Below are 16,912 nucleotides of genomic sequence, written 5' to 3'. Positions count from 1 at the left end.
ACATATATAGGCACATCAAACTACGTTTTCACTTTTATTCAACAAAAACATGGCCTGAAGTCGTGTTAGTAAATTAAGCAATACGTTGGCTCTTTCTGTCTTTAATGGTAAATTCTATTACATCAAAACTATAAACATTAGAAATCAAAATATTTTTCGAATGAGGCATTAAACTGTTGTAATTAAACTTGACGATTATATTCCGAGCTTTTGCCGATAGATCAACGGCATTATTAGAAATAAGAAAAATATTCCGCATCAAGTTAAGTATATGAAAAAATTGGTGGAAAGTAAAATACGTGAAAAGCGCATATGGGGTAAAGTTTTTAATAAAGGTATAGAAATATAAATTTGAATAAAATACAACTTAATGATCTAATGAGCCAGTCTCACAGGACAAAGAGTCTTTCGAAAGGCATAAAGATAGTCTCTAAAACAAAAGATCCACAAATTTGTTCCAGTCCTCACGGAAGAAGAGGACTGGCTCTTGGGCTTTTTAATTCCTTGCGTTAAAGTATATTATCACACTAAGTATTTTTATCAAACCTGAGTGCGCTACTCTACTCTGCTTCAATTCAAATATATGTTCCTTTTTTTCATAGGATGCAAAAACACTGCGCCTGAAAGAACGTTTAAATCAGCAGATAAATTGCAAATAGGACTAAACATACAGCGCCCCTAGTTGAAAACTGTTTCGCACTGGACCGACTCGCTAAGTATGTCCATAACATTTGAGTTTCCCTAAAGTGTGATAACCTTCCTCGTGTGAACCGTTTAAGTCTCCCAGTCTGATTTGTGTCACGGGAAGAGCGGCCTTGTCTGTGAGCAGACCACTGTCCTCACTCCAGCCACTGCGGGTTGGGCAGTTGCAATTCCTACCATTGGAACAAGAGTTTGTTACTCCGCATGCGCACATTTTTTTGTAGCCAGTAGCTCCACCCCAGTAGTCCATTCTTGTTCCATCACGTGACACCCACCAAGCATAGTCATCCTCAATAAATGGTGAGCTGGGGTTGCACTCATACTTGATGAACTGTTCGCAGTTTTGTGAAACTCGAGAAAGTGCTGCCAGTTGGGCGGTAGTAACTCCTATGTAACTAACATCTTTACGGTAACATCCGGCGCTTTTACATCCAGGAATGTTACCAACATGGGTCCTACTCTCACTATCGTGACTAACGACCGTCACGCCAACTCCGGCTTTGTCACTCATGTCACAATATACACTGAATGGAGTCACGCCGCCTGTTCCATCTGTGTCAATAATGTAATTACCAGAAGAGCTTCCAGGGTGTTTAGATCTTATCTCACTGCAGGTTTTGGGTTTTAAGCTTAGCACTTTAACAACAGACGTTGCTTCTATAGAACGGTGGTAGTTTTTCGCTACGCATTTGTAAGTTCCGGCGTCATTTACAGAAAACATCCTCAAAAGCAATGTCCCATTTGAAAATATGGCGTGATTTTTAGGAATTGCTTGGCTCTGTCTTTCCCAAAGAATATTTTTTTTGCCGTGGGCTGCACAGTTTAATATTATGTCGCTGCTCTCTTTTGCAATAACTGTCGGAGGAGGAGCCAAAACGAATTCGAGCCTGTCGATGACTGTCAGTAATGCGACAGCAGAATCTTGGCTGAGAAGGTTCTTTACCGAGCATGCGTAAGCCCCACCGTCTGCTTTCGTAACGCTTAGTATGGTCATATTCCAACCTGCCACCACAATATTCGCTTTAGACACGTGACCAAACGCTTTGCGCCACATTACTGTTGGTGTCGGCTGACCAGTAGCTTTGCAAACTAGAGTTACATTTTGTCCTTCTTCAACAATGATAGACGAGGGCTTTTGAGTGATTAGGGCAGCAACTGTATAATGCAAACAAACAACAGTTATATGTTACGATAAGTAAAAAACGAGCTCGATTCTTCATGTGTGACTATCTGTCATAAACGACCACCTTTAATAAGCTACAATCTAAAACGCCAAAAGTTTCCTTGTCAAGGCCTTAATTACAGTTGAAACCTCTCGTAAACAACCACCTTCGGTAAACGACTGGTACCACATTTCAGGGCTGACTGTTTGATAATTTTCGATTGGCTTAACATCTCGTAAGCCACCATTTGACGCATGGTCCGATCTCTGCGTTCGCTTTATGGACTATAATGTTACCTATACAGTATACGATGACTTTTTAGTGACAACATGCATGGAACTACAATCGTAACTTCGAAAGTGCATGCAATTAAGTATCTGTATGAGTAGATATGAGTGAGCCTCTTCTTGTAAGAGACCCTCCCGTAGGAGACCCCCTGTGGTTGGCTGATTTAGCAACAGGACGGGAACGTCAGTCGGCGACGGGAAAGTGCTCGAAAAGGACTAAACACGACTTCCGGTGCCCAATTTGCCCCTCTGCCATTTGTCAAGCCAGTTGTTTGATTTGCGCTTCGTTGTCAACTGACGTCCCCGTTCTGTTGCTAAATCAGCCTATTATTGTTAAGTGAACAGTCTACGCATTTTGGGTGGTCACTTACGGGAGGTTCGATTGTAGTTGAACGTATTGTTGTGAAGTATTTTGTGGGTAATTTTTGGTTTATTTCATTTTCACACTTGACGTTTCACTCGTTCCTAGAGAGTTTTGTTATGGTCAGTTTGTAGATCAAGGTTAATCCGTATTTGTATCGACAGGTTTTTAAATTCTATTAAGTAGTTTTTCAACATGAATTTCACTTATTAAATTTGAGTGTCAGTCCTTGAAGTGGGCACGTTTTGGAACCATCGTTGACCTTGATTGTTACCTACATCTCACGGAGTTCCTGTTTTGGAGTAAAGTAGAGCCTCATGGGTTTAGCTGTCAGGCTTGCATTGGTTTTCTTGTACTTGACATTATTAACCTTATAGGTTTGCTTATTCCACGTTGGTTATCAACAGGAAATTCGTTAACTCATTAGGAAAAGCGTTTCTAATTCTCATGGTCAGCAAGCCCAAACGTACCTACATTCAAGTTATTTAAGTATTTAGGGGGTCGATTGGTAGTTGATTGGTGTGCAGGTAGTTGTTGAGCAGTAGTCGTTATGTGATGCGGTAATAGGAAGCAGTATGAGTTGCTGTGAAGAATAAAGAACACCAATATGTAAAGTCAGATACCCAATGGTACCTCTGCACTAGCGGGCGAGTTGCTCGTAAACCCCCAGAGGGGCAACATAGCTTTAAACTTTAAGCAACTTGTTGCAAGGACTTCAGTCTGAGTGGACCCACTGCTTACTAAGAGAATACTAAGGCATATGTTTCGTTTCTCAAATCTTCCTTTACCGAAGTACGCGGATGTAATTGGCCTTACAAAGTAACGAAATGTTTCTGCAATGGCGAGAGAACATCTCTTAAATGCAAACAAGTTCCTATGCGCGAATCTTTTGTCGGACAGGAGCTAAAATCAGACTTATTTACCTTGAACAGTTAACATGGCTGACGATGTTACAACTCCGAGTAAATTCTTCGCTTGGCACGTGTACATTCCGCCATCTTGTGGCGTCACATCCCTTATCATCAGGGTACCACGTGACTGCACGATTCGTTTTGTTAGCAGGAAGACTAGAGTTCTGTTTAAGCCACGTGATCTGAGGCTTGGGATTTCCTCTAGCCTTGCACTGAAATGAGGCTACATCGCTTTCATTAACCACGGTGGGCGTTGGAGGTGATACGATAGAAGGAGCTGAGATGGTTTTACCAGGATCGCCCTTTGGACCTTGAGGGCCCGGATCGCCTTGAGGGCCTGGAGGTCCCTGAGGCCCGGGTGGACCTCTTTCACCAGGCCTCCCTCGTCTTCCCCTGGTGTTTTTTGGGCAACGTACTTTACAGGCCAGGTTACTAAGAACACGTTGCACTTCTTTCTTGATTTCATCACGACTGATCATTTTGCTGTCATTTGATCCCTTGTTCGAACTCCTTACATTACGTTTCTGACGAGTGTATTTCTCTGCAAGAGATTTTGACTCAGTATGATTGGATAAGAAAAAGTAAGAAGGCCGTTCTTGCTTAAGTAGGTGAAGGAAATATACCCGAGGGTGTTATGGGCGCACATAAACAAGCCAAGGAGGAAATCATCGGCTTTGAGTTGGTTTTTCGCAAACTATGGAGCGATTTTAATCGACAAATCCTTAAAATCCTGAGCATACTATGTACCTGGACTTGTCACAACTTCCTTAACGTACAACCTCATAATGTCGTTGCCGGTTTGTTTTGTGCTACCGAAGTCAGTGAAGTTTTGGTCTCTGAGTCTAGGGATTGCACGATCCTCGTTTAGTAATAGCTATACTATACCAATGTGCTTTAAAAGTTTTTTAAAAAAATGTGTGCCCCTGTCCTATTCAACGTGAGTCAATTCAGAATAGGGCTATGAAAGAACTATCTAAGTGATCAGAAGAAGGGATATTTCAATAGTCTCAATGGGGACATATACAGACCTTCCGCCACGTCATTGTGTGTCTCCGTAAGCGTAGAATGACTCGTTTCATCATTTACAGTGTTTCTTAGCACGGGATTTTCTCCTTTGTGTTGAGAAGTCAAAACTCTGATGGTGTCTCGATGTGCGTGCAACTCCAACTCGACGTGAATCAGAGCCACGAAGCAAATAAAAATAGAGATACTTTGTAACATTGAAACTGATACAGTTTTTGAATTAGAACGAACCTTTGTCGTCTCCATTCTAGTTAAAGATTGTTGACACGGCATGGACGGTCATTGAGAAATGTAATGAGTGTATAAGCCTTTGTAACACAGTTTCGCTTAATGGGAATTTTCATTTAGTTCCTTTACGGCTTTTTCCGCATGCCGATAGGTTGATCTTTATCCTAAAAAGATAGCTTGAAAAGAATGCTTATTGTTTGTTACTATATTTACAAAGCACTGGTTTAACAAATGATCACAGAAAGAGACAATAATCTCCACGTGAAATCATTGGATGAACGACCGTCATAGAGTAGTAATACAGTACGCCCATCTCCCCACCCCTTTTCCTAAAGATCTATTTCAATCAGGCCTTCCAGATTTCTCCAGTCAACTATTTTGCATGAACTCACGATGAAAAGGTTATAGCTAACATGAAACAGAGCTTGATATATCTAGCAAAGGGAAAAGAAATGAATTGGTGTATTTATTGCATTTGAAACCATTTCGAAGGAAAATATGTCTATCTTCAAACCGAGTTAGTTTGTTTGCTTTCCCCTTAAAGAGAGCGTGATTTTCACCCTGTTTACGGATGGACAACTGCATAATCTACAAACAGACGAAACATTCCTTGAAGGTAACATGATCTACCTGTAATAGGAGATTTTGAGTGAAAAAGAAACAAACCAAGATAAGGAGTAAGACAGGTCACGTCTTTGAAAATACTGAAACATTACAAAATCACAAAATGTCGGACTTGATACTGATACGCTAATGCGCCTGTATTGTTACTTCCGTAAGAGCTTATTTCCGCATTATTGTACTGCGGTGAGATCAAGTTTGCTGAATTTGCTGAAAACGCAGTTAGTTTATATTTTGTTTGATGGGGAAATCTCTTCGGGATATGATTTTCTTTCACTTTTTACAGGCAAACGACTGGCAAATTTCAACCCGTGTTTCTCCCAGTTATGTTCGCTGCTGAGGTAGGTTGCTATTAGTTGCATGCGGAGTAGTGAATATTTGTTTATCCATTTTAACCAATTTTCACACTTAATTTGTAGTAATAAACAGAATTCCTTTTAATTTATTTTGCTCTTGATGATCCTTCTCTTTATTCATCATACAGTCGAATTTCTTTGACACCCATGTGTCCGTCTCAGAGAGATGTCAGTGTTATAGACAGTCTAGCAAAAAGAGTGAAGAAAGGCAGCTAGGGGTCAACTCTGGCTGTCCGTTTCAGCGAGGTGTTCGTCTTGCAGAGGTGTCCGTTAAGAGAGAGCTGACCAAATTCCTAAGATTTTGTTCCCTGATATAATTATTGTGTTTTCATGAGAAGTGATATGTAAACCGCTCGTGTGAAGCCTGCGAACAAGTATTCTCTGGACCTGGCCGTCTTCCAGTGGAAAAGGCACTAATTGACCAAATACAGTAATTTGTATGAGATTCCCCACATCAGAAACTATAGAAAGAAACAGTGCATGCTTTGGGTGCAGTGATTTTTGGGATATCTCTGTTAAACAAGCCTTCGTTATGACTGGTCGATCGTAGGTAACTTTTTTCCATCCAAACGATTCCAGAAGTTGTTGCCATGCCGAAAGCTTGTACCTTTTCCCCTTATGGTCTCTGAAGTGCGGAATTGCCGACCTTACTTTTTGTGTGTGCGGGCTCACAAGCGCTCGGTGCCATACGCGAGCTGCCAGTCTATTTGTGCTTGAATAAGGAGCTTGATCGCAGGCTCGCCAGTGTGTAGCAAGCATATAGGTGACTATTTATCTCATATATTCAAGGGGAATAGCTATTACTGACGTCCACGTGTTTTGTGTTTCCAGACTGCAATGATCAGTGATGAGAAAGCAACAGAATTCAAAGATAAAGTTTACCGCGCGATTACAATAGCATATGCGATTGAGTATCTTCTCATAGCCTTGGGTTGCCTGTTAATCATTGTAGCCATAGTCTTGGTGATACTTTCAAAGAAAAAAGGCTTTGAGGTGAGTCTAATTGATACGTAAACCCTAACCTGTATTCCGGAATGCAAGGACTCCAATTTCAAAGGGGCGGTTCGTGGAGATGTTCTTTGTCCCTTAATTAAGTATGTGTGTAACTTTGCAGTTTTTGATATCACGTCGCGAGCACTTTAGTAGCAGGAGAGGTTTTTATCTCATGCTGTCATCGCTCAAAATTGTGTTGATTAAACCCAAGTATAAATTACCGCACGTTTTGACACTTGCTACAGAACGAACTGTTCTTTGTAAGGTCTTCTATGTAAAATTGTCTAAACGTTGTTCGTTACTTTTTTGGGGTTGGCAACAGTGAGGAAAGGAGACCCATTAATGGAGGGTATGTAGTGAAGAACTTTGGTAATTAAGTCGAACGTTCATGTACAATCTGGCGGGTAGACTGAGATCGTGCTTTCTCCCTGTTATCTTTAAAAAAGGAAGGAACCCATCCAAGGTTACTCGTAGGCGACCTCTAATCCAAAGTACCTAAATTTACACCGTCAAAATGGTCTCTATTTTTAAGTAGCCGCCACCCATTTTTGCGGTGTCAATATTTGTCTTGTTTTCAACTTTTCTGAAGCAGCCACCTGATACATGATGGCAAAATAATGGGTACTGCGACACCACGCGATTTTGATACTGTGGGTCATTTTATTTAATCAGCGACAAGGGCGACTTGGAAATCGAACACAGGACCTTCTTCTGGTCACCAGTTCGGATGCTCTACCACTGAGCTACAAGAGACTTCTGGGAACTAGGGGAATTAAACAAGCCACCCGCAAGTTCTAAAAACCCTCATTTTCAAAATGAGGCCAAGTGCACAACCTTTCTTGTGAAAATGAGTTTTATTCGCATGAGATTTCATATCAAAGGCTGAGTACTTAACCTCGTTCTGATGCACAGACCCGGGGGAACTCGGAAATGGGGTACTAAGTTCATGTGACCAAGATTCTGCGTACTGCCAGGTCGATAGGTGTTATATTCGCAGTGATAAAAATGTGACGGTGATCTTTTGATTTATGTGTGCCGTGTCTCAGTTAGATATGCCCAACCTGTTCACAGCAAAGACCTCCGGTGTCCAAACTCTTCTAAGCGACCAACCTTCCACAGGCAAAGTTTGGCTCTAATTTCCTTTTATTACACGTTAGAGAGTGAAGGACATAATTAATGACAACCATTTTTTCGTTTCCACAGAAACAAAGTGTACACTTAAAAATTGTGTTCCTCTGTTAAAGATGTGATAGATCAGAACCTCAAAGGCAAAGAATTGTGGAGTACTCTAAAAGAGACACCATGAGTAATTTATTCTCTGATTAAGTATACTACCGTTGAAAAAGTGGTTCAAGGCTATTTGTCATTTCGTAGAAAATGAGTTCGCATTTTATATTTTAACTGTTTACTGATGCTTTTTCGGAAGCCTCTTGAGTTTTCACTTCACGTAAACGCACAAGAGTTACTGCCATTGAGTTTGAACTTCTCTCACTGCTATTAGCTACCTGGGAACGAGATTTAGTGAGAGTGTTTTAAACACTAGCAAAATTATTTCTCTCTTTCCCCACCGTAAAGGAAGTGGGCATAAAAAAATTCTCAAATGAGGAATGATTAAAAAATTTCCAAAAAAATTCAATAATTTCATCGTCGTTAGAATCGCATTCTTTAAGCTCCTTTGCCTACTATACTGAGCAAGCGCTCAATGTGAAAGCTAATTTGAAAGCACAGTAGGACGAGAAGGAATTGAAAGGGTTATCACTAAAGGGGGCTTTGGCTCGTTTGCTACAACTTAAAATGTACTTCTGTGCCCCCGAAAACGCCTTGCTTCAGGGGTTGGTTTTCTGTAGAACAGAACTACAGAAATGTATGAAGCTGTATCATTAACATCCTGTCAATGTTGTAACTTTGTATTTTGAGTCCTTATTTTTTTAATATTGTTAATGTTAGTCATGCTTTTAAATAAATGTTCTATTTATTGAAACACAAAAATTAAAAGTTTGAGAATGCCATAGCCTGCGAATAGCGCCGTCGCTTCTCGCTCCTCGTCGCTTGGTACTATTCGTTGGGCGTTTTTCGGACTAAGTACATTTTATGGGGAGGAGCGAAGACAGACAGCTGTATATTAAGCAGCCCAGAGAACGTTGATTGAGACGTTTTGAATGACCTTTTTAATGGTAGCGATATTCGACGAGTACACTTTGTGAAGGTAATAATTTTAATTGTAATTTGTTTACCCACAAAACACTAACAAGTTTTTAACATGCTTAAGAGCTCGTTGAAATGTTGGTGCACGCGACCCATCTGTTTGAAATGCAAGTACGAGTGCTGCTTAAAACATTTTTGATGGCCACGAGATTCTACAAGAACTTCTGAAAGGTGCACGGCCTCGTTGGCTTTCCCTAACGTGAAATGATATCAAGATTTACCTCAAACTTTTTATAGGGATTGACTAGTGTTCAAGCTAGTTTTATATGATCGCTTTTTCTTTTCATTATAGTTTCAGTAATAAAATATATGACCATCCATACATTGAAACAAAAACGCTAAGTAAAGCAGGCTATTAAGTACTAAAGAAAACAGTTGGAAACTGCTGGTTTATTTATTACTAGTTATTTGCAGCGTTGTTGAGTAGCTCGCTATGATTGTTAAATACAGGAGAACAAAAATGCATTATATCAAAAAATAGAGACAAAATACTACGACAGCAGAATAAAAGCCTCCATGGTAATTTCGTTTAGTAGACTGAAGAGACTAATAAAGTAGCAATACTTATATAAGTTTCGTTGTACATCTAGCGATATCAATAAATCGAATTTGAAATGACTTTTGCGTTTTTATTTTCTGTTTCTTTTTATACACATGCATCTCGTATGGATCGGTGTTAGCTTAATGGCACAAAATGCACCATGCAAGGATCGACGAAGAGTGTGGTCGAGTTGGCTGAATATTGGCCTAGATCTTTTCTGCGATTTTATGGATGGAGGCGAAGTCGAGGTCAATGAAAACGCAAAAAAACGAGGTCGATATCCAGTCATCTTGACCGAACAAGCTTGGTCAATAAAGCCTTCATTATATGGCCAAAAGCATAACTTGTTTTTGCTGGGCCAAAGCTGGAGATCACGAGAAGGTAAGGCTCACCTTCCCGCTAAGGCAGTCAGTGAGAAGACAGGATTCACTTCATCGTACCAGCTTTTAGATTCAGCCATATTGGGGACAATTTTGACCCCTTATCCTGCGCAACTTCTTTATTGCCAATAAAAGAAGCGCTGGCTTCCACAAAACAGTTTCATAGTGGAGTTCCAATACAACACTGACCCACACACACGAGCTACCTCAAAATAACAACACAGAATAGATAAGTATCAATAATCTGCAGCCTGTCAGGTGCATTGGGGCACCCGTGTGTTTAGCTTGGACAGATTATTGGAAAGACTCCGGCTATCATTAAATGCTAAAATACTCTAAACAGAGATAACCTAAATATAAAGGAAAAGAAACCCCTCATTGACAGTGTAATTTACGAGAGTTACTACTGATCATGACAATTGGGTAAGGTGTACTTTTAAAAGTTTTATTTAGTGGGGTGTAAGACTCGAGCTTACCATAGGACCCTCATAATTATTCAACGCATAATAATCAGCTATCCCTGTCCATAACATTTGAGTTTTCCTAATGTGTGATAACCTTTCTCGTGTGAACCGTCCAAGTCTCCTAGTCTGATTTGTGTCACAGGAAGAGTGGACTTATCTTTTAACAAACCACTGTCCTCGCTCCAACCTCCGCTGGGTGGGCAGTTGCACTTCCTACTACTGGAACAAGAATTTGTTACTCCGCATGCGCACATGTTGTTATAGCCAGTAGCTCCACCCCAGTAGCTCATCTTTGTTCCGTCACGTGAGACCCACCAGGCACTGCCATCCGCTAGAAACCCTGAGCCAGTTGTGCACTCATACTTGATGAACTGTTCACAGTTCTGCGAGACTTGAGTAAGCGCTGCCAGTTGATGGGTAGTGACTCCTGAGTAAGTTACATCTTTACGGTAACATCCATGGTAGCTACATCCAGGAATTTCATTAACATAGGTCCTGCTCTCACTGTCGTGACCAATGACCGTCACGCCAACTCCACCCTTGTCATTCATGTCACAATTCACGCTAAATGGAGTCACGCCACCTTTGCCATCAGGATCAATTATATAATTACCAGAAGAGCTTCCAGGGCGTCTCGATTTTATCTCACTGCAGGACCTGAGCTTATAACTTAGCACTTTAACAACAGACACTGTTTCTATAGAGCGGTGGTAATTTTTCGCTACGCATTTGTAAGTTCCGGCGTCACTTGGAGAAACCATCCTCAGAAGCAATGTCCCATTTGAAAAGATGACGTGATTTTTAGGAAGTCCTTGGCTCTGTCTTTCCCAAAGAATATCTTTTTTGCCGTGAGCTGCACAGTTTAATATTATGTCGCTGCTCTCATTTGCAACAACTGTCGGAGGAGGAGCCAAAACTAATTCGAGCCTGTCGATCACTGTCACTAGTGCAACAGCAGAATCTTGGCTAAGAAGGTTCTTTACGGAGCATGCGTAAGCCCCACCGTCTGCTTTCGTAACGCTGAGTATGGTCATATTCCAACCTGCCACCACAATATTCGCTTTAGACACGTGACCAAACGCTTTGCGCCACATTACTGTCGGTGTCGGCTGACCAGTAGCTTTGCAAACCAGAGTCACATTTTGTCCTTCTTCAACAATGATAGACGAGGGCTTTTGAGTGATTTTGGCAGCAACTATTGTTGACAAATAACAATTGATCAGTTAGTTAGATTCCCCCCACCTACAGCAGTGACAACATCCATGCACCTTATTGAAAGCGTATGGTAGCGAGACAGTTCTCAGATTTTTCAGCATTTTCAGTTTTATAGTATAAAACAAATCTTTATCACTGTAAAAAAAATATTGTTAGAACTTAAACACAACAGGCAAACTGTGTCATACCTCAGGCATTTACTCTCAAAATCTCAAAATCCCATAAAGGTGAATCTGATATTTTGTTGAGTAACCTCTACTTTTATATTTGCTTTCATGGCACAAAAATTGAAACAGGACTTCATTATTTTTACCTTGAACAGTTAGTGTAGCTGATGATCTTACAACTCCAAGAATATTCTTTGCTTGGCACGTGTATATTCCCCCATCTTGTGAAGTCACAGTTGTTATCACCATGGTACCACGTGATAGTTGGATGCGTTTGCTCACTGTCAGACTGAAGTTCTCCTTCATCCACGTGATCTGAGGTATCGGATTTCCTCTAACCTGACACTGAAATGAGGCTGCATCCGTTTCATTTACTACCATAGAAACAAGAGGCGACACAATAGAAGGCGCTGCGATGGATTTACCACGATCACCCTTGGGTCCCTGAGGACCTTCATTGCCTTTAGGTCCTGGAGGTCCCTGATCTCCAGGACGACCCTTAGGTCCTTGTGGTCCTTGAGGCCCAGGTGGGCCATGTTTACCTGGAGGGCCCCTGTGACCAGGTCTGCCTCTTTTTCCCCTGGCACTTTTCGGACAATGCACCGTACAAACATGGCTACTCAGTGCAAGATGAACCTCTTTTCGGATGTCCTTTCTTGTGATTATTTCGCTTGTATTTAGCAGCTTGTTTTCACTTTCCAAATTGCGTCTGCGGCGAACTAGTGTATCTGGAAGAGAGAAGCATTTTAAGCTATCTTTTTTTAATTCACTTACCTTTAATAATACGAAAAGGCAGCTGGTAATATGAATGCTGTATAATGTGATATTGTATAGTGTGATCAGTGTGTAATAAAACCACTTTGGGAAGAATTAGTATTACTTGTTACTTGCCCCCATCTTACCCATTGGCAGCATGGTTTCCTACCAAGAAAATCCGCTGTCTCTCAACTATCTCAAGTTGTTCATCAATTTGCTAACGCTCTTGAGAGGAGACAACAAGCTGATGTTATTTATCTAGATTTTTCTAAGGCTTTTGATCGTGCGTCTCACGAAAAACTCCTATTTAAGCTTGAATGCTTGGTTTAGATCATATTTATCGGGTAGAAGACACAGAGTCGTGATAGATAACGAGTCGTCTGATTTCCTCCCTGTAACATCGGAGTCCCGCAAGGGTCAATTTTTGGGCCTTTACTGTTCTTGCTTTTTATCAATGACATGCCTAATGCTATTTCAAAGGAAACATCGTTACCCCTCTTTGCTGATGACTCAAAGTGTTTTCGCTTAATTCTTGGGCGGGATGACGGTGACAAAATGCAGGATGACTTGAATAAGTTATTTCAGTAGTCTCGTTTCTAGGGAATGGACTTTAATGCCAGGAAGTGTAAGGTTTTAAGGGTGGCTCGTATAAGATCAATCGATGACAGGGACTGTTACCTTGGTGGGATTAAGTTAGACCGTGTTGATGTTGAGAAGGACCTACGGGTTTTGGTTAGCCACACTTTAAGCAGGAATAGTCACATTGATCTTATCTCCTCGAAAGCTCAAAGAATGCTTAATGTCCTTTACCAAAAATGCACACACATGTCCAATATACACAAACGGATACGATTCGTCAAACTGATAGTCCATTGGTACCAATGGTAGGATTGGTACCGATAGAAAAGGATGTCATTCCAATGGTTCTGTTGGTGAATATGGATCTCATTAAGGGGACTTTGATTATTTTCCCATGTGACCTGGCTGGGTACAGGGCAATTCCGATGGTCCATTGGTACCAATGGTACGATTGGTAGCAATGGAGAAGCACCCTATTCCAATGGTTCTGTTGGTGAATATGCATCTCATTAAGGAGACTTAGATTATTTTCTGATGTGGTCTAGCTGGGTATGGTACGATTAGTACCAGTGGAAAAGCACCCTATTCCAATGGTTCTATTGGTGAATATGCATCTCATTAAGGGGACTTAGATTATTTTCCCATGTGACCTGGCTGGGTACAGGGCAATTCCGATAGTCCATTGGTACCAATGGTACGATTGGTACCAATGGAAAATGATGCCATTCCAATGGTTCTATTGGTGCAAAACAAATATCGCTTTTACACCAAGTAGAAACGCGCTAATAATTATCATTAATATTCCTCGTTCTATAAGCCAACCACGCAAAACAAGTTCGCTTTTACACCAAGTAAAAGTATTTTTTAAGTGTCTTAGGAACATACATATGTCAAACATTTTCGATTATGTATCGTTTCGCTCATTTACAAAACCGCTTAGGAATGTTGATCATTTAACGCTTGATGTCCCTTTTAGCAAGACTGACGTCTTTAAGAACTCTTGTTTTGTTCGGATCTGTCGCCTGTGGAATGAATTCCCTCTTAGTATAAGAAAGTCAAATACCTTGTCAATCTTTCGTAAGAACTTGATGGCCTCTTTTTATGATAAGTTTGATGTAAATTTTCCCTAATTTTACATTGTACTTTATACTCAATCATTTGTCCATTTATGGTAATTGTTTTATTGAATTTTTGTTTTTTATCTCATGCTTTCTGTGATTTGTTAATAATACTTTTTAAAATAACGTTTTAGATAATTTTATGACTTAATTAATTCTCTAGATCTATTTATGATGTAATAATAGGTGGCTTATTTTTAAGGAGTCCTGTACTCTGTTTTAAGCCTACCTCAGATTGAGCGATTGATTGATTTGATTGTCATTGTAATTGCAAATCTGAAACTTGATTAAATTAAATTAAGTCATTACTCTAGACGCGAGCAGTTCCTATAATTAGCACGTCCATTTAAGAAATATGTGTTGTACCATGTTCGTCTCGTATGTTTTTTAAAATATGTTTATGTATTTTGCTCTCTAATACGGCAATTTTGAAATCCTACCATCTTATCGGCTTGTCCTGATATTAATTGAAAATATAACGAGACTGAGATGTTTAGAATCATTTTCACGACACAAGTTCTAACTCAACTGTACTTTAAAGGATCACTAGCTGACTTTCCAAAGATATGGACATCTAAAGATTTACAAGAACGAAAACCGGACTTGAATGTGTCCCTTTTTTGAAGAAGTAATTTATAAGTGAAATAAAACTATTTACGGTTACCGTTCGACCTAAAAGAGCACATCGGAAAAATGATCGCAGCTAGAAAACGGTCTGGCTAACCTTTTAAAAGTTACCATTATGTTTCTGGCAAATTGCCGCCCTGCTAAAAATGATTTCACGATTTTGCTTTTCCATCACATTACTAACTTGAAAATTGTCCCCTTAGTGCAGTTCGTTTGTGCCATGCGGAGAAAACTCTGAAGTACTGTTTGGGAGGTTGACTCCCATTTAGGGACCGGTCATTATTTATCGCCCGGGGGAGCGGAGGATTTTAGGGGGGATCACTTGATTTTTAGGAAAACAAAAGGGGGGATCAGTCGTAACTTAGAACTCAAAAGGGGGGATCGCTGAAAACTTTGGAAGGATTCAGAGGGGGTACCACTCAAAGTTGGTTGGAAAATGAAGACATGTGGGGGGGGGGGGGATCACGAAAGTCATCAAAGTTATTAGGAGGGATCACTTCAGTGAAGTATTAAAACATTCAAAGGGGGGATCGGCTAAATGTTACCCCTTGTTAAGCCCCAAATCCTCCTCTCTCAAATCTGAGCGTGGCTCAGCCTTGCTTTGACCTGTAAAGTTGACCATACTAGTGCAAATTAACTCAGTGTGACTGTCTTTCCTTTTGTATAGAGAATTTATTATATCGTTACACACAACCCTACGCGATACCTTTATGGGGAAAAAATATTAGCTTTCGGCCCCGACCACCCCAAGTGAGATATAACTCTTCAATTTCTGCCCCTCAGCCAGACGATGCACATCCCCGTAACTTCTATAGCGAGTCCCTTCGCCCCCACCTTGGGTTTCAATACGAATTAACTTTGCAAAGAAAGTAACATGATGATCGTCACGGCAAATTGCAGTGTCACGAACGTCGCTCCCAAGACTGCTTGCGAAAATGGAATCAACGACAGCCTATACATGTATATCCTCGCAGTGTAAGTCTGCAACTCTGTTTGTTGCGTTAGGTTGCATTTTAGCAGCAAATATGGTGCAGGGGTATGAGAGCCCTCGTCTTCCATCAATTTGGCCTTAGTTAAGGAATCCCGGTTACGTTTGTTTTGGTTCTCTCCGGGCCTTGCTTCGAGAAGTTTTCTTCCCCTAACTCAGGTTCTCCGCTCTCTTCAAAAACCAGCATATCTAAATTCCCATTCCATCAGGAATATTGGGAATATTGTAGACGAAGAGCCACGTATGGTATATGTTACAGCTAAAATCCTAAATAAAATGAAATCGCATTTTCTTTTGTGGCACATAGATGACTGGTCACAATCGCTCGGCCGGGATTGTCTCGTGGTCGAGTGACTTTTCGCACTCTCGCACTTCTGAACCTGCTCAGCTATGCTGCGGAAGAGGGAAACTATCACCTTTCTCTCCAATTCCAGGCAAATGCCCTTCAGATTCCCGGTAAAATAATACATTTGCCTAGAAGCAAGATCTTACACTCTATACATCTATCCTGGAGGAAAGTCTACATGGGGAGCCCATCACCGTACCCTCTGACCGTACCCAGTGGTCGTCTCTCTAATTTGTCGCGCATAGTTTGCGAATACAGCCAGCCGTCTCTGGCCTTCAGTGGGACGACTCTCTTCTCTCCCTTCTCTCTCATGAAACGTCACCAATGGCAGGGAGAGACGAGAGGCGGCTGTTTATGCTGGTTAGTTGCGAACGGAGGGAAAATAACAGAACTGTCCGCTCATCTAGGGGTGAATCAGCACAGCCCTATATTTCTCCTTTGTTCTAGCGGCAGCTTCTGCTTCGTCGCTGTAGAAATCTTTTAAATTCTTCATATGAAATTCAAAGGAAAGAGCTGCTTCTTAAATCTTAGAACAAGCGATTTTGTTTCTCACCTTCTTTACTATGTTTATCATCCGATTCTCTGAGAAATTGAATTTTCAGCCCCGAACTGCCAATTGCTTCGTTGAGTCCCGTGTTTCTCACGTCCGAATTTCCTTTCATTTGTTGAAGAAGTGTCAGCAGGATTTGATCATGCTCGTAGAGTTTAACCTGGACCTGAATCAGTGTTACAAAGCAAATGGCAATGGAGAGAACTTGTAGCGATGAAAATGTAACAACCTTTGATGCATGGGGCGTCTTTGCTTTATCCATGATACATTTAACGTTAAAACATAACAAAGCGAATGGTCAGTCAGGAGTGGTCACCTTTGGTCACCTTGA

At 40.9% G+C, this 16,912-nt stretch overlaps 2 protein-coding genes and 1 pseudogene across 2 annotated transcripts in view; 1 reads left to right on the top strand and 2 right to left on the bottom strand.

Annotated features, from left to right (window-relative positions):
- Window positions 1-8,249, top strand: part of LOC140947764 (lysosome membrane protein 2-like) — a 63,608-nt gene extending 55,359 nt beyond the window's left edge. Inside the window, exons 11-14 of the mRNA XM_073396949.1 lie at window positions 5,583-5,637; window positions 6,484-6,647; window positions 6,959-6,994; window positions 7,849-8,249. Of these exons, the coding sequence (XP_073253050.1) occupies window positions 5,583-5,637; window positions 6,484-6,647; window positions 6,959-6,994; window positions 7,849-7,867 (274 nt within the window). The 3' untranslated portion in view covers window positions 7,868-8,249. The remainder of the gene's footprint in view (window positions 1-5,582; window positions 5,638-6,483; window positions 6,648-6,958; window positions 6,995-7,848) is intronic.
- On the bottom strand, window positions 592-3,913 carry LOC140948587 (contactin-5-like; annotated as a pseudogene).
- Window positions 8,250-10,034: 1,785 nt separating the features above from the next.
- LOC140948481 (uncharacterized) lies at window positions 10,035-16,871 on the bottom strand. Its single transcript, XM_073397723.1, has 3 exons — window positions 16,585-16,871; window positions 11,764-12,345; window positions 10,035-11,430 (listed from the first exon to the last, which is right to left on the bottom strand). The coding sequence occupies exons 1-3, from the start codon at window positions 16,841-16,843 to the stop codon at window positions 10,286-10,288; spliced, it is 1,986 nt and encodes a 661-aa protein (XP_073253824.1). The 5' UTR covers window positions 16,844-16,871; the 3' UTR covers window positions 10,035-10,285.
- Window positions 16,872-16,912: the final 41 nt, after the last annotated feature.

This window comes from Porites lutea, chromosome 9, assembly GCF_958299795.1.
Source record: "Porites lutea chromosome 9, jaPorLute2.1, whole genome shotgun sequence".
NCBI classification, from domain to species: domain Eukaryota; kingdom Metazoa; phylum Cnidaria; class Anthozoa; order Scleractinia; family Poritidae; genus Porites; species Porites lutea.
Note: the sequence above shows the minus strand (reverse complement) of the source record. Positions and strands in the feature narration are given on the sequence as shown.

Coding starts and splice junctions, on each gene's coding strand:
- LOC140948481 (XM_073397723.1), bottom strand. CDS start 16,843: ATGGATAAAGCAAAGACGCCCCATGCATCAAAGGTTGTTACATTTTCA. Junction 12,346..16,584: donor TGATAAACATAGTAAAGAAG/GTGAGAAACAAA, acceptor TCTCTCTTCCAG/ATACACTAGTTCGCCGCAGA. Junction 11,431..11,763: donor AGCTACACTAACTGTTCAAG/GTAAAAATAATG, acceptor TGTCAACAATAG/TTGCTGCCAAAATCACTCAA.